Source organism: Chanodichthys erythropterus, chromosome 8, assembly GCF_024489055.1.
Source record: "Chanodichthys erythropterus isolate Z2021 chromosome 8, ASM2448905v1, whole genome shotgun sequence".
In the NCBI taxonomy this organism is placed as follows: domain Eukaryota; kingdom Metazoa; phylum Chordata; class Actinopteri; order Cypriniformes; family Xenocyprididae; genus Chanodichthys; species Chanodichthys erythropterus.
Window position 1 is genome coordinate 31,123,512 of NC_090228.1, and position 22,374 is coordinate 31,145,885.

The window sequence follows — 22,374 nt, forward strand, 5'->3', positions numbered from 1 at the left end:
TCGTTGGGAAAGACCTGGAGGACTCAGCCTGGCATGGGTGGAGATGTACATTTGTACATACAACGGTACAAACTCTGCAATGCTTGTAAATCTGCAGGACCTAGTAAGAGAGCCAAACTTCAAAATTACCAAGCAGGGGCCCCAATGGATCGGATCCACATTGATATACAGGGTCCATTTCCTGTGTCCAGTTCTGGAAACAAGTATGTTCTCATCAGCATTGACCAATTCACTCGATGGGTGAAGGCATTTCCTATTCCAGACCAAGGCACAGAAACTACAGCTAAGACATTAGTTTATGAGTTAATTTCCCGTTTTGGTGCACCACTTGAACTGCACACAGACGAGGGTCACAATTAAAGAATGTTCACTATTCAAGAATGTTTGCAGTCTTTTGCAAATTACAAAAACAAGGACGACCCCTTACCACCCTGCCTCGAAATGGGCAAGTTGAGCGGTTCAACCACACACTCCTTCAGATGATTTGCTGCTATGTGAACCAGAATCAGAAAAATGGGGATGAACATCTTCCTCTACTTACATCAGCATATCGTAGCTCCCAACATGCAGTCACAGGATTCACACCAAATATGCTGATGCTCGGAAGAGAAGTCTACCAACCTCAGGGCTATGGTCGGGCAGAGGTCAGATAGTTTGGCAGTTCCCGACTTCCTGTAAAACGTGGAAAAGGGCTTAAGATAAGCGCATGATGCTGCCAGAGAGCACCTCCGAACAGCTCAACAATGTCAAAAGAAGACGTATGATCTCAGGTCTCAAGAGAGAATGTATAATGTGGGAGATCTTGTGTACATGAGGGACAGCACCAAAAAGAAGGGACAAAGTCCAAAACTCCAAGTACCTTGGAAAGGGCCCTTTGTGATACCTGCTGTGGTCCGGTGCTTTATGAGGTCCGGTGCTTTATGAGGTCTTCTCCCCGCCCGTTGACTCCTCGAAGTCGCTGTGGGTGTGACAGTTCGGCAGTTTAGTTTGGCAGTTCCCGACTTCCTGTAAAACGTGGAAAAGGGCTTAAGATAAGCACATGATGCTGCCAGAGAGCACCTCCGAACAGCTCAACAATGTCAAAAGAAGACGTATGATCTCAGGTCTCAAGAGAGAATGTATAATGTGGGAGATCTTGTGTACATGAGGGACAGCACCAAAAAGAAGGGACAAAGTCCAAAACTCCAAGCACCTTGGAAAGGACCCTTTGTGATACCTGCTGTGGTCCGGTGCTTTATGAGGTCCAGGGGTTACGACACACAAGAATCATGCATCATGACCGTCTTAAGCCTTATGACTGTGAGGAGATTCTGGCATGGGTTAACCGTCAAAAGAGTCAGATCCTGCAAAAGAGCAAAGATACCACTAGTAATCCTATAATTCAAGTGCCTCTGCTTGATCCTGAACAGCTTGTAACCCAGTACAGCAGTGAAACAGAATCAGTTTCTTCTGACCCTGAGTTCAAGAAAAACCAGAACAAAGAAAGAAAACGTCAACCAGCAGCTCGTTGACAAAGGCAAAATGATAGGGAACTTGGGTTAATGTCAGGCCTAGGACAAGAAGAGACAATCAAGAGGACAAACAAAGGAAGATAAATTCATAAGCCTGCAAGATGCAATAATTAAAAAATAAATCAATGTGTAAATGTGACTTTTAGTTAAGTACTAGTACTTATGGATTGTTATTTCAAAGTTAACACCTTGAAGGACTTTTCCAGACTAAAGATACTGTTTACTATTACATGCACTATTTCTTAGTTACTGTTGATATGCTATTTTTACTGAAGGGACTCAGGACTCAGATAGTGTAGAAAGAGAGCAAGCAAGAGCATCAGTTAAAGTGTGTGTTCATGAACGATACTGTTGGTGAGTGCGCTGTGAACTGTGACTTACATCTGTGCAGAAGTTCAGTAAACAAATCCCCTTGTCGTGGCTCATTTCACCCACATTTCCCACTGCATCGGCCCAAATCAGAAGCACAACAGTACTTATTTTTTTATGGCTTTTAATTGTTGATATTTTTGGACCTGTATTTTGTATTATCTTTGTTTTTGATGTATATATTTTCTATAATGTTTATGGTGTTTCTGACTGTAGAGTCCTTTCGTCTTCAGTGTAATTGTAAAGGACTCTATAAATAATTTAGACCATGACAAGACTTGAGGCATGACCAGTGACTATATTGCTATAGTTTCTCTGGAGACACAGAGGACATTTTTAGATAGCTGCCAAGTGTCTTTGCTTTCACAGATGAGGCTGCTGCTAAATTCTGACTCTGTGACACGTGATCTTTTCTCTTGTAATGTTAAAAAAAAACATGACAATCAAGTTACTTCAGTTTTAACACATTTTCAGAACAGGAATGAATGCTTAATATCTTTCTCTGTATAGAAGCCTTAATAAAACCATGTGCTGTTTTATTATCACTCTTGCAGCTTCTTCTATCTCTGTCATTGTTGTTTTGATGGCTGGGATGTTGTCTGGACTGATGTAGTTTGTTAAAGCAGCTTCACAGTGATAAACAGAAGGAAACAACAGGATCATTTATGGAAACAGCTGTGGAGACTGTTCAGATTCTGCTGTAAAGCGTCTCTGAAAGAGAGTAGTGTCGTTATGTAGCTCAAGTCAGTTCAGGGTTGATTCAGACGAACTATGAATCATATTTTATTTATTATCTCAATTTCTTCTCCTCTTGATTTATTAAGCATAATCATGTGCAATATTTGCCTGCTGGTTATTTGTCCTGAAAACATTTAATTTTAATTTGGATTTTGCATTATCTTGCATTGCTAACAAGCCTCCACAAGCTTTCATGACTGCTGTTGTCAGATTTCATATATTGTCTGATCTGTGAGTTGATGATTGTGCGTCTGTGGATCTATTGTGTGCACAAGATTTTCACTCCATAGTTTCAAACTGTAACGAATTGTCATTCAGGCTGGGATCCATTTGCATGCTTTATTAGACAAGTTCGTAGTCATACAGGCAGGGTAGATCAGGGGCAACCAGATACGATACAGGACAGGCAGAATCGTAAACAGGAAGCAGGCAATGGTCAGGGCTGGCAGATAACACTCACAGATCATGATACAAAGCACAAGTCAGGGACAGGCAGCAGAGGTTCGTAAACGATAAGCAGCAGGTTCAGTAACAGGTAAGCAATCAGATAATAGAATAACGCTCAGAATTGTACACCACGGCAATACAAGACTTTGCATCTATGTGTGGTGTATGAGAGTCCTTTATAGTCCGGTTAACGAGGTACAGCTGGCGGGTAATTAGTCCAAGGCAGGGGATGATGGGAATTGTAGTGTGCGTGTGAATGTTAGTACTCGGGTGAGGGCTCCCTCCGATGGCCAGAGGAGGGAATCACTGAGTTCGTCTCTGTGACACAAACCAAATGCAAAAAGAATAGCTGAAGATGTTATAGCTGACAGCTTTAACATGTGAGATAATGATCATTTCTTTTTTAAATCAAACCCAGATGGGATGATAAATAAAATTATATTTATCTGCACTTTTTACAGTTAAAGCTGCAGTAGGTAACTTTTGTAAAAATGTATTTTTTACATATTTGTTAAACCTGTCATTATGTCCTGACAGTAGAATATGAGACAGATAATCTGTGAAAAAAATCAAGCTCCTCTGGCTCCTCCCAGTGGTCCTATTGCGATTTGCAGAAATACACCGCTCCCGGTAAGAAACAACCAATCAGAGCCAGGAGGAGTGTCTTAGCAGTGTCAATCAAGCTCGCGTGTGCTGATCACACCCCTCTCATGCACAGCGCGTACAGGCGTTCAAATTCAAGATTACCGGTGTGCTGCAGCTTTGCTCATGGTGGACAAACAATCCAAACTGCCACTTCCTGGAGTGGCACCTGCTCATAAAATAAAGACGGGTAAATGGAAAAAGACAGATGACGATGATAAAAAAGCCAAAAAGAAAGAATTAGATAGAGCCCGAAATAAAATGAGGGTAAATATCGGAGCGGCTTTTCCGAGGTGGAGGGAGCTACGTGTCCTGAAAGGATTAAAAACCGATTCAGAGTTAGCCACATTTCTGCTTGACAAGTAAGCATCCCTGCTTGATTTGTTTCATTTTTTAAGAACTACACAACTAAGATAATTTCAAAACAGGCCTGCCCGTCCCCTGCCTGATGCTCCGCGCACACCACAGCTTCCTCTTCTCCCCGTCCGTTGACTCCTCGAAGTCGCTGTGGTTGTGAATTCCTTGTCGGAGCCCATGGACTTGGTGTCAAAACTCTAGCCACATAACATACAGATAAAATGTCACGCACTGTGCAAAGCAACTATTGAAACCTACTAATTCACTGGCTTGTCATGTTGCTGAAATAATGTACTAGTAAACCTTATTTAGCATTACATATCAATAGAATAATTACTTGCATACTGTAACGTTAGTTACCGTTATATTATCTTACTAGCTATTTATTACTTATAGAAATAGTGCAACGTCATATAGTTATATTACATGTATTGCAAAATACGTAATGTTTTGAGGACCAAGTTTGTAGTCAAAGTATGGGCAGGCCATAGTCAATGTAAATCATATTGTTGATGTTTCGTCCATACCAGTGAATGTGCCATAACTGTTTATCTGCCGTCATCGGTGGCCCTGCTTGCTTACTAGCCTGCGCGTTCACGGCAGGCTCCGTTTTGATGGGGGAGGAGCTGTGGAGGGAGGGCTGTAGCGCAGCAGCGAGCAAGGGGGAGTGAGCTGTGAGTTGTGCTTGTTCAAATTTCCAGGCTAATTCAACGTTTTCTAAAAACTCCCTACTGCAGCTTTAACTTAGGACATGTTTCTCAATACACTTTTTCAAAACTCTAAAAGCTAAAAACAATAACAACAGGCAGCATCATACAGTTTTTTTTTCTAAAATCTCTTTACAAATCAAGAATGATACTCTACTATTTAGAAGTCACTGCAGTTTATGTTCCATGGGCCATGTTTTCACTACAGTACATTATTCCTAGTTTAACACTTGAACACTTGAAATACTGAATATATTTTGTGTCAAAGCAATGAATGATCCACAGTTTATCCACATAGATTCTGTTGTGATCGTTGTGATTTACAATAAGCTTATAAATCATACTAAGTAATGTTTTAAAATATAAATATGCAGAAAGTTTTCTGTGATGGGTAGTTTTAGGAATAGAATTAAGGCACAAAGTGTCTATCGGTTTCATTAGTCAATCATGAAAGCAAGTGATGAGCAGTGCTGACTGAAAACTGCATTTAACTGAATATTGTCACAGGTGGTTGCAGCAATGATGAGTCATAACTCTTTATTAAGCAGTAATTAGGAGTTTATTGAAGCAAAAGTCAGTTAATAGTGAGAATTGGACCCTAATCTAAAGTGTGAACCATTAATCTCATAACATTATTTATGAAGTTAGAACTGCAGAGAAGATGTTTTCATGGTACATCTGAGCTTCATTAAAATGACTATAAATACATCTAAATGCACTTCAGATGCAGAAGATTGCCAGCAAGCCAATAACATATAATATTATAATATTTTTAACTTAAAAAATTGAGAATTTTCACCTGCTCAAGAGGAAAAATTGAGTTTTGTATATAATAATACTCCAACTAAGTATTTAGTTTGACTTATACAAGTAGTCAACATTTTCAGAAGGTTCAACACCTGCTTTCACTATTTTAAAAAATATTATTTATTTATTTATTTTCAAATAGTACCTTCATTTTTGAAAGTGCCTGGTAAAAGTGGTCCTTTTTCTTTGTGTCCAACAGCAGTGAGTCAGTGAAGGACAATGGCTTCCGCTAAACTGCACTATGACACACCAGATGAGCAGGAAGAAGAAAAGCTGAAACACAAGGAAGGTAATAAAGGAAAGAATATCAGTAAATAATATTAAAGTTGTCATTTTGTTTTGTTTTTTATTAGGAGTGCAAAACATACAACATAGTGTGAACACAAAACACAACAACAAAACACAAAAACAACAATAAAACAGCAATGAAAAATAAGCAGAAATGACAAATGGGTAATAGTAGAAGTATTTAAATAGTAATAGCATGTATGATAACAATGATAATAATATTTTGTGATGACGGCAACAGTAATAATAATAATAACAGTAATAATAATAACAATAGTGATACTAAAGATGGTGTTGATAAGTTGTATTGACGGAAATAGTAATATCAATAATAATAATAATAACATTTATATAATTAATAGTAACCGTAATAACAATAATAATAATAACAATAGTAATACTAAATATGGTGATGATGATAATATTTTGTATTGACAGCAACAGTAATATCAATAATAATAACAGTAATAATAATGATAATAACAATGGTAAAATGACAATAGTAATAGTAATAATGAAATAATGACACATACTACACCTCTCCTAGCTTTTGTGTCAGTGTGCATGTTTTTTGATTTTTGTTTTTTTTTCTCCTTCTCATTCACAGTACAGTTACTATTTGTATGTATGCCTAAGCTGAGGTGGTGCATTAAAAGAAGGGAGTGGTGCGTTAAAATCAGCATTTGATGCATTAAAATCATGTGTGGTATATGTTAGGTGTAGATTTGATTTGGTTATATTTATATATTTTAGATATATATATTTCTTTTTTTTTTTAAATTATTAAAGATATTCATTATACCGTTACTGTCCTTATATCAAGCAAAATATCATCCCATCAACATCATTCTATTACTGCTCAATGTTTCTATGATATATTTCATAATATTACTAAAACCTTGTATAAATATGTATAATAATAAATGAATACATAATTAATTAGGATGAGTGTGTCAGATTTGTAATAGTTGAATGAGGTCTGATCTGGAGTGTTGTGGTTCCGATATACAGTTGTAATGAGGTGAAAAATATTCTAGGGAGATGTAGTCTGTGAGCAAATTTTTCCAATGCGTTATGTGAATAGTGTTTCGGGATTTCCAGTTCAAGAAGATGGCCAAGAAAAAAAGTTGTCATTTTAGAAATGTCATTAATCTCTCTCTATTCTAGTCCAGATGAGCAGCAGCACTCACTGTGGAGTCGGTGTTGATGTGAACGCTGAAACAGGAGCAACTGTAAATGCTCCTTTACTTTCTGGAAACACCTTCACGGGCCCAGTGAACATCTACAACTCTGCAGGAAACGGTATCAATATAACAGTGCTTACTGAGACACAACTAGTGAAGTTTGTTTTATGACTATTTTGCTAATGGGCAATCATGCTTTAGTCTTTTCTTCAGTTTATCTGTATATTTTGCCTTTAATTTTTGACTTCTCTCCTTTTCTTTCTCCACACAGAGACACAAAAAGCCTCAGAGAGAGAGCCAGAGAAGCACACAGTAGATCAAGGTACAACAGTCGTGTTTCCTCACACTGCACTGACAGATTCTGACTGACACCAACAGACACGTTCGTTGTGTTTTCCCCCTGTTGACAGTGGCTGGTGTTGGTTTTCATCAACTGAACATGTTCAATCAGTGTTTATCAGGATGTGGAATGTTTGAGTTTATGCAGCTCACATACAGTGTTGAAGTATACATTACTTAAGCAAGTACTTACAAATTATTACAAACAATTAATTTATAGTTTATTCATAGTTTATATATTGTAGTTTCTGCTTTGTTAATATATTAATATTCATGGTGACTCTGCCTAGGCATGTTTTTTAAACTGTACAAACTGTATATTCTATCACCCTATACTAACTCTAATATTAATATAATAAGTAAAAATATATGATATATATAATTTTCCATGACCTAATCTAAAGTGTTAATCATTTATGGTTAATAAGTTGTTAACAAAGCATAGATAAACATTATCTAACTCTTTACATATAAGCTAATTAAACAATAATAATTTGGTTAATTATAGTGACAATGAATGGGGAACTCACTATTTGTATATAGCCTATTAATAAATTAACAATGTAGAGGCTACAATATATTAACTATGAATGAACTATAAACTAATAGTTTGGAAATTATTTGTAAGTACTTTATTACTGTATACTAATTATAAGGTTCATTATTATTTATAACAATATATTTCTGTACATGAAAACAAAAGAATATGTAACAGCAAGCAGCAACTGCAGGGCCAAACCATAGACTGTAAAAAAAGATGGATGCTGTGACACTGCTTCCTTCCATTGTAATGAACTGAATGTAAAACGTACGGCGATGGGTGTTGACATGTTACGCAAAAACGTCAGTTTAGAGCCTGGGCATGCGCAGAAGGAATAGTTAGTGGAGCCCGGAGGCGGAGTTTGTCGTGGCAAATTCGATGTTTCTTTGTCCCTTCAGATCTGGTCTCGAAGAAAAACTCACAGAGTCGAAGTTCCAGGTCTCAGAAGTATTTAACTTTATTGTCAAACAACAAAGTGAGATGCCAGCTCCGCATCTGAAGCTCCCGTAGCCGGGGCACAGTTTTTATACAATTTTCTTATCTCTTAAAAACACACCAAAGTAATATAATTGGCTGGTAATATTCACCCTAACAGTTATTTTCCATGATCTCATCTACGGGGGCTCTTCTCCCACATCTCCTTCCCATGTACTCCCCGACCTTTCTGCCATAGTCATTTCACCAATTAAAACTTCAGGTGTTGCTTATGTAAGGGACAATTTTCTTAGTAGGGTGGCCGCCTGCCAACTACTGTACATCTTTTACCCTAATCTCTCATGGCCTTCTGCCAATTGATGGTCAACGCTTTTCCCATTGGCTGCCTCATGTGACTGCACTCCAGAAGAGGTAAGAGTCAAACATCACTCCCTCTCTCACCAAAAACATGATCAAACTCTCTGATAAAACAAAAAAAGGCGCCCCTTCTGTCACGGACTCACACACGAAGACGAGAGACAGATCCAATTGCAGGTAATTTATTAGGGAAATCCAAAATCGTAGTCCACAACAAGCATGAGTCAAAAACCAGGTATCAGTCCATAAAAAATAACAAAAACAAAACACGGGAACAGGAAACAACACAGACTGGGAAAGTGAACTGAAAACTCCAGGAAGTGAACAGAAACAGACAGGGTATAAATAGACAGACACTGATTAAATGATGCATGACAGCTGGTGGTAATGAAGTGATAGAGGGATAGTGAGTCCGGCAGTGCGTTATGGGTAGTGTAGTCAATGGGTGAAAGAGTCCAGGATGGAGTGCCCTCAAGTGGCAGATAGGGCACTCACACAATCGATCGTGACATTACCCCCCCTCAAAGGAGCGGCTACCAGACGCTCCACCAGACAAAACAAAAACACAACTCAGGAGGGAGGTGGACAGGAGGAGGATCAGGGGGAGGGATGGCGGGTCAGATCCAGGGTGCCCCACAGATAGCCAGGGCGGTGCTGGAGGAACTGACCAGGCTGGTTCCAGCGGTTCTGGAGTCCTGGCTGAGAGCCAGGGTGACGCTGGAGGAACTGACCAGGCTGGTTCCAGCGGTTCTGGAGTCCTGGCTGAATACCAGGGTGGCGCTGGAGGAACTGACCAGGCTGGTTCCAGCGGGTCTGGAGTCCTGGCTGATTGCCAGGGTGGTGCCGGAGGAACTGACCAGGCGGGTTCCAACGGTTCAGACGGCCTGGGCAGTGGCGACAGGGCAGAAAGCCTGGGTGGCGGCGGCAGGGCAGAAGGCTTGGATGACGGCGGCAGGACAGAAGATCTAGGCGGTGGCGGCAGGGCAGAAGGCTTGGACGGCGGCAGGGCAGAAGGTTTGGAGGGCGGCAGGGCAGTAGGCTTGGACGGCGGCGGCAGGGCAGAAGATCTGGGTGGCGGCGGAGGCGGCAGGGCTGACCAAGGGTGCTCCATGGCCGTCTCAGGGAGAGCGGGCAGCTCGGTGACGGTTTCCGTGGCCGGCTCTGGCTGCTCAGGAGGCAGGGCAAGGCGCTTAGTTGGCGCCGGCAGGGCAAGGCGCTTAGTTGGCGCCGGCAGGGCAAGGCGCTTCGGTGGCGCCGGCAGGGCAAGGCGCTTGGAGAACCCACGAACAGCCACTAGAGTGGTCTCCAGGCCTTGTAGGACGGAGGAAGCCCTTTTCCTCCTTCTCCTCCGCTTATGAGGGTGAGGCAGTGGCTCACCCAAAATGGACTCACTGGCTGGAGCGGGCTCTGGAGTGGACTCACTGGCTGGAGCGGGCTCTGGAGTGGACTCACTGGCTGGAGCGGGCTCTGGAGTGGGCTCACTGGCTGGAGCGGGCTCTGGAGTGGGCTCACTGGCTGGAGCGGGCTCTGGAGTGGGCTCACTGGCTGGAGCGAGCTCTGGAGTGGGCTCACTGGCTGGAGCGGGCTCTGGAGTGGGCTCACTGGCTGGAGCGGGCTCTGGAGTGGGCTCACTGGCTGGAGAGGGCTCTGGAGTGGACTCACTGGCTGGAGCGGGCTCTGGAGTGGACTCACTGGCTGGAGCGGGCTCTGGAGTGGACTCACTGGCTGGAGCGGGCTCTGGAGTGGACTCACTGGCTGGAGCGGGCTCTGGAGTGGACTCACTGGCTGGAGCGGGCTCTGGAGTGGACTCACTGGCTGGCGCGGGCTCTGGAGTGGACTCACTGGCTGGAGCGGGCTCTGGAGTGGACTCACTGGCTGCAGCGGGCTCTGGAGTGGACTCACTGGCTGGAGCGGGCTCTGGAGTGGACTCACTGGCTGGAGCGGGCTCTGGAGTGAACTCACTGGCTGGAGCGGGCTCTGGAGTGGACTCACTGGCTGGAGCGGGCTCTGGAGTGGACTCACTGGCTGGAGCGGGCTCTGGACCTTGGGGGAAGAAGGGAACCTTCCTCCTTCTCCTCCTCCTCCTTTTACCAGGGTTAAGCAGAAGCTCAGTGCCTACCTCCCCTGTGACTTCTGGAACGGATTCATGGGCTGGAGCATGTACACTGCCTGGTAGATTAGGTGGGGTCCCCCTACCCCGATCTTCAAGGTAGTAGACGAACCCCCAAAAATCCATGTCACCCAATCCATCTCTCTCCCTCGACGGCAACGGGTCATCCAGACAACCGTTGAAAAGGTCAATCAGACACGCATCATTGTAACCTAGCCCTGCCGCCAGGGTCCAAAACATTTGTGCCAATCCACCGACCTGATGACCTGTTGCCGCAGGGTGGTTAAATTGCTCAGGCGAGCCATCCGTTCCCTCATAGTGGTAGGAGGAGTGATGTGGATCCCCATCCTGCTGGATCCTTAGGTGCTGGAGTTTTCTGTCACGGACTCACACACGAAGACGAGAGACAGATCCAATTGCAGGTAATTTATTAGGGAAATCCAAAATCGTAGTCCACAACAAGCATGAGTCAAAAACCAGGTATCAGTCCATAAAAAATAACAAAAACAAAATACGGGAACAGGAAACAACACAGACTGGGAAAGTGAACTGAAAACTCCAGGAAGTGAACAGAAACAGACAGGGTATAAATAGACAGACACTGATTAAATGATGCATGACAGCTGGTGGTAATGAAGTGATAGAGGGATAGTGAGTCCGGCAGTGCGTTATGGGTAGTGTAGTCAATGGGTGAAAGAGTCCAGGATGGAGTGCCCTCAAGTGGCAGATAGGGCACTCACACAATCGATCGTGACACCTTCCATCTCTTTCTGTAGTCGGTCTTACAGAACTCGTCCAGTTCATCCAGCCCTGGACCAATTGGTTACACTCCAGTGTTGGTGCATCCGATATCGACTCCAGTTCATCTTACAGATACATTGATCATCTGTTTGGCAGCTGCATTGGCCATCATTGATCTGAGAAAAGGCACAATACAACAGAACGTCTCGGTTACGTATGTAACCCTCGTTCCCTGAAGGAGGGAACGGAGACGTACGTCAGTAGTGACCGACGAATTGGGATATCGCTTAGAGAGCCCTATCAGCTTCGTGTAAACTAAAACAAGCCAATGGAATTGGCGTGCGATATTTGCATAATGCGCACTGCCTCCGACAGGTGTATATAAATAGGAAGCAGATGCAATCGCACTCTGTTTTTCGCTGAGGAGACAACTGGTGTCCGCGCTACAGCGAGGGTACAGAAACTGTGGCGACGGGACGTACGTCTCCGTTCCCTCCTTCAGGGAACGAGGGTTACATACGTAACCGAGACGTTCCCTTTCAGTCGGTCACGTTCGATGTACGTCAGTAGTGACCGACGAATTGGGATCCCAACTAAAGCGCCACAGTTACGAAACCCCTTCCAGTGCCCAGCGCAAGCTCAGCCGCCCATAGCACCGGCTGGCGGTGAAGGGGGCGAGCTTACACCGAGAGAGTCTACTGCTGTCTAACCACTACCCACTAAGTAAACTAGACTACACTGGGGAAGCGAACCCGTAAGGGACGCTGCGGAGACCACTACCTACCCAATGGGGGAGGAGTTTACGTGGAATACACATATGGACTGGCCCGGGGGGCAGTACGCATATGGAGTCCCTGGGATGGCTCCACCTGGTAGGGGGAGACTCATCTGACAGGTGACAGCAGAGCTGGCTCTGCTAAGGGAAAGACACGGACTCAGCCCGTAGGGAGTTTAAAACCGTGGATAATTACACATATGGGACCGCTCACGTAGAGGGGTCACGACATATGGGCCCCAGCCAACAGACAGCGTCAGCGACGGATGCAGGCCTGGCATCAGACACTCCGCAATGTCCGAGCCGAAGGGGGAGGCGGAGGAACTCGACAGGGTTTGCCAAGCGGGGAACACGACTGGAGTGAAGTATGCACGTATCCGGCCGGTGGCGGGAATGGCATTGCAAGCCGACACTTAGAGCGGGTACAACACGTCTACCGACTAGTGGATGCGAGTACACGTGAAGATACCGGCTCTACACGTAGGCTATAAAACCTAGCGAACGTGTTAGGTGTCGCCCAGCCCGCAGTTCTACAGATATCTGTCAGCGAGGCGCCATGAGCCAGCGCCCAGGAGGAGGCCACCCCTCTGGTGGAGTGGGCTCTCAACCCGAGCGGGCAAGGCACGCCCTGGGATTCGTACGCCAAGGCGATGGCATCCACTATCCAGTGGGCCATCCTCTGCTTGGAGACAGCCTTTCCCTTCTGCTGGCCTCCGTAACAGACGAAGAGCTGATCTGAGGTCCTGAAGCTTCGCGTTCTGTCCACGTAAACGCGCAGAGCGCGGACGGGACAGAGCAAAGCTAGGGCTGGGTCTGCCTCCTCCGAGGGCAGCGCTTGCAGGTTCACTACCTGATCTCTGAAGGGAGTGGTAGGAACCTTGGGCACGTATCCAGGCCGGGGTCTCAGGATGACGTGAGAATCACCGGGCCCAAATTCTAGGCACGCTTCGTCGACCGAAAATGCATGCAGATCCCCTACCCTCTTCAGGGAAGCCAATGCAACCAGAAGAACCGTCTTGAGAGACATTAGTTTCAGGTCGACTGATTGCAAAGGCTCAAAGGGATGACCCCGGAGAGCTGTGAGAACCAGGGTCAGATCCCAAGAGGGTACGAAGGGAGGACGAGGAGGATTCAGTCTCCTCGCTCCCCTCAGGAACCTGATGATCAGGTCGTGCCTTCCCAGAGACTTACCATCAACTGCGTCGTGATGTGCGGCAATGGCGGCAACATACACTTTCAGGGTGGAGGGAGACAGCCTTCGCTCCAACCCTTCTTGCAGGAAGGAAAGCACGGATCCGACCGAACATGATCGGGGGTCCTCTCGGCGAGAGGCGCACCATTCGACGAACAGGTTCCACTTCAGCGCGTAGAGACTCCTAGTGGAAGGAGCTCTAGCGGAAGTGATGGTGTCTACGACCGCTTGCGGGAGATCACTCAGAACCTCCGCATCCTGTCCAGGGACCACACGTGGAGGTTCCATAGATCGGGACGCGGGTGCCACAGGGTGCCCCGTCTCTGAGTCAGGAGGTCCTTCCTCAGAGGAATCGGCCAGGGAGGGGCTGTCGCGAGGAGGATGAGGTCTGAGAACCAGGTCCGAGTGGGCCAGTACGGAGCCACTAACAGAACCTGCTCCCCGTCCTCCCTGACCTTGCACAGGAGTTGTGCGAGAAGGCTCACTGGGGGAAACGCATATTTGCGCAGACCCGGGGGCCAGCTGTGTGCCAGGGCATCCGTGCCGAGCGTGCCGCCGGTCAGGGAATAAAACCACTGGCAGTGGGCAGTTTCTGGGGAGGCAAACAGGTCTACCTGGGCCTCGCCGAAATGCTGCCAAATCAGCTGGACCGCCTGGGGGTGGAGCCGCCACTCGCCCGCAAGTGGAGGCTGCCGTGACAGCTCGTCGGCTGCACGGTTGAGCACACCTGGGACATGAGTGGCCCGAAGGGACCTCAGATACTTCTGACTCCACAACAAGAGATGGCGGGCAAGTTGCGACATGCGACGGGAGCGTAGACCACCTTGACGGTTGATGTACGCAACGGCCGCAGTGCTGTCTGAGCGGACTAGAACGTGCTTGCCTGACAACAGCTTCTTGAAGCGGGCCAGCGCAAGACGTACCGCTAGCAACTCGAGGCAATTGATATGCCAATGCAGCTGAGGCCCCGTCCAAAGACCTGCCACTGCATGCCCGTTGTACGTGGCCCCCCATCCGGTGGCAGAGGCATCTGTGGAGACCACAGCATGCCTGGACACTTGTTCAAGGGGTACTCCGGCCCGCAGGAACGAAGGATCTGACCACCGGACAAGGGTGCGACGGCAGCTCGGTGTCACGGGGACACGGAGCGTGCCGCACTGCCACGCCCATCTAGGGACCCGGCCGCGGAGCCAGTGTTGAAGCGGTCTCATATGAAGCAATCCGAGCGGCGTGACCGCGGCTGCAGATGCCATATGCCCCAGGAGCCTCTGAAAATCTTTCAGTGGAGCCGCTGTCCTGCGCTTGAGCGAGCTCAGGCAGTTCAACACCGACTGGACGCGCGCCTCGGTGAGACGCGCAGTCCGTGCGACCGAGTCTAGTTCGAGACCGAGATAAGAGATCCTCTGCCCGGGGGCGAGTTTGCTCTTGTCCCAGTTGACCCGAAGACCCAACCGGCTGAGGTGAGCTAAAACCATGTCCCTGTGTTCGCACAACTGCTCTCGCGAGCTGGCCAGGATCAGCCAGTCGTCGAGATAGTTCAGAATACGAACGCCCTGTTCCTTGAGGGGAACAATGGCCGCCTCCGCAACCTTCGTAAAGACGCGGGGTGACAGGGCCAGCCCGAAGGGTAGGACTTTGTACTGATATGCCCGACCCTCGAACGCAAACCGGAGGAAGGGTCTGTGTCGAGGCAGAATCGAGACATGAAAGTACGCGTCCTTCAGGTCTATTGCTGCAAACCAATCCCGGGGACGGACGCATTCGAAAATGCGCTTCTGCGTGAGCATCTTGAACGGCATCCTGTGAAGATACCGGTTCAGGACGCGCAGATCCAGGATTGGCCATAGCCCACCGCCCTTTTTCGGTACAATGAAGTAGGGGCTGTAGAACCCCAACTTCATATCGGCTGGAGGGACCGGCTCGATTGCATCCTTCGCCAGTAGGACAGCAATCTCCGCCCGGAGAACAGGTGCACTGTCCAACGACACTTGAGTGAAGTGGACACCCCTGAAAACCGGGGGACGCCGGGCGAACTGAATCGCATAGCCGAGTCTGATGGTGCGAATGAGCCAGCGGGACGGGCTGGGAAGCGTGATCCACGCCTCCAGACTCCGAGCCAGCGGGACCAAAGGCACCACAGACGCACCGGGGGTGGGGCAGCAAGGCAGAGAGGGACCTGACTCGGACGGCATGGGAGCGGCCCGGAGTGAGGTCGGACTCTGCGAGGCAGCAGTGCGAATGGGAGACGGCGCACGGGACGCGGTCTGCGCCATCACACTGCCGCCTACTGGCGGAATGGGAGGGGGTTGCGAGCGGCGAGGCGGGGCCTGGCACACTGGCAGACGCGCCCTCTTGTGACCTGGAGTTTGAGGAAACTGCTCTTTTTGTGACAAAGTGGGTACCGCTGGACTCCGGAGAGCCAGCGGCGGTAGATGGACAGACGCCACAAAATCCCCCCGGCCCTCCTCCGGGGGTGGGAGAGCAGATGGAATACTCTCCCGAAGAGCAGGAACCTTCCCCTCCAGGTCGCCCGTCTCAGGGCCGAGTTTTCCTCGACCGCTTGCCACCTGGCTTGGCAGAGACGGGCTGGGCACCACGTCCGCGACCGGCACCCTGCTGTTTGGCTGGTGTTGGCTGCTGCTTTGCCGACTTAGCAGGGGCGGAGGAAGACGCAGGCGGGCGCCCTCGGCGACGAGCAGGCTGAGGCTGAGCCACGGGCGGCTGGGTGGAGGCAGCAGCGGACCGCCGTGGCATGACATGTCTGATAGCCTCAGCCTGCTTCTGTGCAGCGGAGAACTGTTGGGCAAAGCTCTCCACCGCGTCGCCGAAAAGGCCGACCGGAGACACGGGGGAATCCAGGAACCGATGTTTGTCGGTCTCCCTCATGTCTGCCAAGGTCAGCCAGAGGTGGCGTTGCTGGACTACCAAAGTAGACATCGCCTGGCCAACAGAACGCGCTGTCACCTTCGTTGCCCGGAGGGCAAGGTCAGTGGCAGCGCGCAGCTCCCCAAGCAGCTGTTGGTCAGGACCTTCCTGGGGCAACTCCGACAGCGCTTTTGCCTGGTAAACCTGCAAAAGGGCCATCGCGTGCAGGGCGGAGGCAGCCTGCCCACAGGCACTGTAAGCCTTCTCAGTCAGACCGGCTGAGAATTTACAGGCCCGGGAAGGGAGACGCGGCTCACCGCGCCAGCCAGTGGCCGTTGGACACAACTGCATCACAACAGACATCGACTGGCGGGATCCTCGCGTATCCCCTGGCTTCCCCGCCGTCCAGGGAGGTGAAGGCGGACGAGGGACCAGGCCTTGTACGAGCCCTATACGGAGCTTGCCAAGACCTGGTCACCTCATCGTGCACCTCCGGGAAGAAAGGCATTGGGGCAGGACGCTGGGTTTGACCAGCGCGACCCCCCCCCAAGTACCAATCGTCCAACCTAGATGGGCCGGGACAGGGTGGAGGGTTCCACTCAAGCCCGACGCACAAGGCGGCCCGGGAGAGCACAGCCGTGAGCTCGGGATCCGACTCGGGCAACGCTACTGTCCCGGGCGGCAGCGCGTCCGGATCTTCCTCCCCCGAGGACTCAGGCTCACCTTCCGATGCAGAGATCGACATCCGATCCGCCGCCGGCGCACCAAAGGTAACGGCTGGACAGTCCGTAGAGGGCCCAGCGGAAACCAACGGTGGCACGATGGGTTGCGGTGCTGATGAGGCGGCAGGGGCCCGAAGAGCGTTTCCGCTCGGCGGGGAAGCCCTGACCGTAATCCTCAGGTCACCCTTCCTATACACCGCCGAACCGTCATTCCGGCCCGGGCCGGAAAAAACGGTCGAACGGGGCATAGGGGAGGGGACCCCCGCTTCCTGAGACTTCAGGAAGGAGAGTCTCGACCTCAGCACCGCGATAGTCATGTTCCCGCAATGGGAACATGAACCATCCACAAAAGCTGCTTCAGCGTGCTGAATGCCCAAACACGAGATGCAACGATTGTGCCCATCAGCAGGGACCAGGGAACGACCGCACCCATTAACGCACAGACGAAGTGACATACTGTCAGGGTTCGTCTGTAAAGCTCTTTTAGAAGGGGAAAACAGTCAACTCGCTCGTGCTGAAGCACACAGGGAGTGACGCGATGTGCCAGGTACACCACTCCCTGGACACACCGAGGAACCGGCCCAAATCGCAACACACACACTTTCACTCTTGGCGTGTTGCTGTGAAAACAGCAGTTTGAGAGCTTATAGCTCGGCTCCTCGGAAGCTCGCGACCTCGCTGAAGCGCCGTAACTACCAGCACACACACGGCTGCTGAGAATCCTCTTCTGAGGCAGTTTAGTTCTGACGAAGAAAGGAGTCTTCTGAAACTAGGACACCACTGTATGGCTCCGAAGCGAAAGACAGAGTGCGATTGCATCTGCTTCCTATTTATATACACCTGTCGGAGGCGGTGCGCATTATACAAATATCGCACGCCAATTCCATTGGCTTGTTTTAGTTTACACGAAGCTGATAGGGCTCTCTAAGCGATATCCCAATTCGTCGGTCACTACTGACGTACGTCGAACGTGACCGACTGAAAGGGAACAACAAAACAAAAATAGCAATAGCCATTGCTATTATTATTCTCACTTTAGTAAATCATTTACCCGGTAATTCAAATATTTTATCAGACTAGTTCCCATTATGCTTATCTCCTTCATTTTCAGTGATTTCTTCTCTTATTATTCAGTTTCTTCATTGCCTTGTTGAATGATTTATCAGGAGCTGTATTATTTGGAACATAAGTACAACAGTTAACTTCATATACTTTACAAACACCTCCTTTCTTCTGTGAATAACCAATTTACTGTTTGTCTGATTTGACCTATCATTTTGCTTGTGGGTCTGAACTGTTCTCCGAAGGCTCTCAATGCATCTTCAGCGTGGTTAATGAGCTTCTGTTAATCACAATAAATTTAAATTATATTTTTTCATAAATTATACACACAAATTCTGGTTGTTCATTCATCTCCGTCCTTAAATTAATTTGGTATTCTCCTTGGTTGACCATTCAAATCCATGTACACACCTTTTCTAACATTGTTTTGGCCACAAATGATGCATTTGGCTAAAAAATTAAAAATATCACTCATTTATCAAAAAAAATCATCAAATCATCTGTCAGTGACTTTGATTTCTCTTCCCCCCTTGCGCAATGGTTAAAAATCATGCGCATCTAAGAGTTGCTGATGTAATCATTTGTCGACTTATATCGTTTGAGAGTATGCCTCCTAATTGACTCATTAATATTTCTTTAATTTTATATGCAAGTTACCATCCTAAATATCAAGGTTTGAATACCACCAATTCTAAATTAGTAACAAAATTCTAATGACATGATCTACTGAACATAGGCCATGTGGCATTCCCCATTTGACAGTGTCTAAATGTTTCCAATAATACAGCTCATCGGTATTAGTATGTAGTTGTGTTAAACACCACAGCTAAGTCCAGTCCCAATTTTAGTTAATTGTTGAGTCAAGCAAACACTCAACCTCCCCTCTTTTTTATTTCTTTCTGATTTTTAATGCTTACGGCTGGACTGATGTCTATTAAAAGAAAGCAGATAGAGAGTGTTAGCTTAACAGAATGCAGAGAACTGCTGTTGCACCAATGAATAATCAAAATACAATTAATATGGTCAATCAATAAAATTTGAAGTGGTCTCTAGTGATAATTGGAAATGTATCGCCTGTGCCTTCTTAGGAAAGTCCTTCTGCTCAGTTCAGGGAGCAGTTGAACTGGTCGGGCTGCTGTTTGAGTGTTTTGAGTGTCCTTGTGTTTCTTGATCTCACTTGTTGCACAGTCCAGTTGCTTTCAGTTAGTATGTCAAGGCAGCCGTCCCAGAAGTCATCTGGGGTAATCTGGAGATTGAACACTCAGAGAACCGCATTAATCAAATTTATCCTTTATAAATTCTACAAAGTCTCATCTGGTTGATAACAGCAGTTTCCCCATGCTATTTTAATAAAGCAAGTTCTTTTTTTGCAGAAAACAGCAAGCATTTTTCTTGCAGAATGCAGAAAATAGCAGCATTTCAGTCTTTTGAATAGACTTATTTTCAGTCACATGTATACCATAGTATCAATGAGTCTCGTTGTAAAATCTATATAACATGTCTGTTAAAAATGTTTGTTTGGCTTGGTCACTCAATCTTGCTTATTCAACACATGTCCAAAGTTATTTTAATTAACACAATCTAAAAATCTTAGAATCTCTGCAATGGATCAAATTTCAAACTGTCTCCCAGGGATAACAAGATACAAATTTCAGATGTCTTCATATGACTTTTCAGTGTCAGTAATAGTTATAAAACCCACATCTATATCTCTATTTTTTATCAGATATTTCTATAATCCCTTCTGTCAGTTATTTGGATTTCCTCAAGGAACTGCACAAACCACTTATACTAAGGAGAAAACTCCAATGTTTTTGGTGGCCACCAGTTTGTGCAATCCTCCAGATCAATCCCTGTTAGCAGGCCTGCTTATTAATTTAATTTGGACCGGTCAACTAACATTTATGCAATATTATTATTTCAGGGTTACTTATCCATTTTTGTTAGAGTTTTCTTGGTAATTGTTCAATTGGCCTACTTTTAATTCTAACTAGTTTAGCTCTTTTCTTCAATCCTACATATGTACTTGTTTTCCATTTCTCTTAGTACTTCAGCTGTTTTTGAATACAGTTTTTGAGAGGTTTGTCTATGGCTTCCCATTTACTTTTTTTTAAATGCTCATTTCATCATTGTACATAAATATTTTAAGTGGCATCCTCTACATACAAAGTGTCATATGTAATTGAACTCTGGGTCCATTCCTAAATTGTCACAGCTCAATGTCCTCATCCAAAATCAAAAATGTAAAACCCTCACCGAACACCTCCAACTGTCCACAGTCAATCCATCAAGCCGAAGTGAAAAATCAGTGTTGGCTAAACAAGTCTAAAACACACACAAAAAAACTAACATTTTTCACCTTTTGGAGCAAGAAAGATAAAATTTTCACCACTGTTCAAAACATCCAACCAGACAGACAATGCGGCCTGGCAAACCAAACCTTTCCGTCAGCTCAACGTACCACCTCTGACAAGAGACTGCTGCCACAACTGGCAAAACTCAACTAATCAAAACTCAACTCATTGAAACTCAACCAGGCCAACTGAAAAACAGAAAACCCCTGACTTGGAGAGTTCCCAAACATTGTAAATTGAATGAAATTCAGTTTTTGTCATACAGGGCTCATTAAGTTACTCTTTTATGTACTCATTTGATAATTGTTTTCTCTACATCTTTTCCCTAAATCTCCTAACAAGTATACATTAGCTCACAATCATTTACTTACTCTTTGGTGGTCTTGCGTTGTATTTTAACTTTTGTCTGTCTGTTGCTTTCTCTGAAATCCATTTTCCCAATCTGAAATCCAAATCCATCCAGCTCTTTTCTCAGGACTTACTTCCATTTTTTTATCCATTTATCAGTCCTTCCTATGTCTCACTCTAACTCCATTATATTGGACAGATTTTAATTAGATCATTTAATTAGTCTCTCTTTTCTTTAGGTTTTCTTTGTACGGCCTTAGTGTCTCTTTTCTTGACCCCCCCATGGCTTGATGCCTCCATTTTCCTTTCATCCTCATGTTTTCTATGTTCATCTGCTAACTTCCCCCTGTAACTTGATGTGCTTATCTCTCTCTCTTTTTTTCCCTACAATACAGCTTGTGATATCTGAATGATTTTAATAGGCCACTTCAAAAAGTTGTAAAAGGTCAAAGTTTTAGGCCAATGCATATATGAGGGAATAAACTGGGCACACGACTGTTACTGTAACGAATGGGGACTCAGGCAGGGATCCATTTGCAGCTTTTATTAAGGTGAGAGTGGTCGTACAGGCTGGGTCAATCAGGAGCAAACAGGAACAGCAAGGGACAGGCAGAATCATGGTCAAGGAACAGGCAATGATCAGGACAGGCAGATATCACTCACAAGACGATATACAAAGCACAGGTCAGAGGTAGGCAGCACAGGATCGTAAAACAGGTAACAGGCAGGAACGGCAGCAGACAGAAATAATAACGCTTAGAATTGTTACAGGTGTAATCAAGACTTCTCGGTGAGGTGGTGTGTGTGAAAGTCCTTTATAGTCCTGGTAATGAGCTGCAGCTGGGTGTGGTGATCAGTGTAGTGTGCTAGGTGTATGTGGCGACAGGTGATTGGTGTGGAGTGAACATGTGACTGACAGGGAGGATAGTGGGAAGTGTAGTCCGGGAATTGACAGGAACAGACGGTGATCATGACATAATGCCCCCCTCCTGGAAGGCGCGTCCTCACGACGTAAACGGAACAGCTAGGGAGGGGGGGTGGGTGCATTGGAGACCTGCATGTAGACAGGAACGGGGTCCCCAATGCAAGTCCAGGAACTCGGGCAGCCACGGAGGGTCAGGTGCCACAGGTGGCCATGGTGGGTGTGGTGCCATGGGCAGCCATGGCGGGTCAGGTACCACGGGAGGCCACGGCGGGTCAGGAGTCTCTGGTGGCCACGGCGGGTCCGGTGGCTCAGGCAACCACGGCAGGTCAGGTGGCTCGGGCAGCCACGGCAGGTCAGGTGGCTCGGGCAGCCACGGCAAGTCAGGTGGCTTGGGTAGCCACGGCAGGTCAGGAGCCACAGGCAGTTCGGAGGCCGCTGATGACCGCGGCCGTGCAGAGTTCCCACCCACAAGCTCCCCACCCTTAAGAATACTGCCCCCCCAAAAAAAGTTCTTGGGGAATTCAACGGGAGTCGTGGCGGGTTCATGGGCAGGGAGCT

General features: G+C 46.9%; 1 protein-coding gene across 1 annotated transcript in view; it reads left to right on the forward strand.

Moving 5' to 3' along the window:
- The window catches only part of LOC137024720 (NLR family CARD domain-containing protein 3-like), a 65,497-nt gene that overhangs the window by 5,003 nt on the left and 38,120 nt on the right, over positions 1–22,374 (forward strand). The window contains exons 2-4 of the mRNA XM_067392567.1: positions 5,778–5,867; positions 7,034–7,168; positions 7,322–7,372. Coding sequence (XP_067248668.1) covers positions 5,798–5,867; positions 7,034–7,168; positions 7,322–7,372 — 256 coding nt within the window. The 5' untranslated portion in view covers positions 5,778–5,797. The remainder of the gene's footprint in view (positions 1–5,777; positions 5,868–7,033; positions 7,169–7,321; positions 7,373–22,374) is intronic.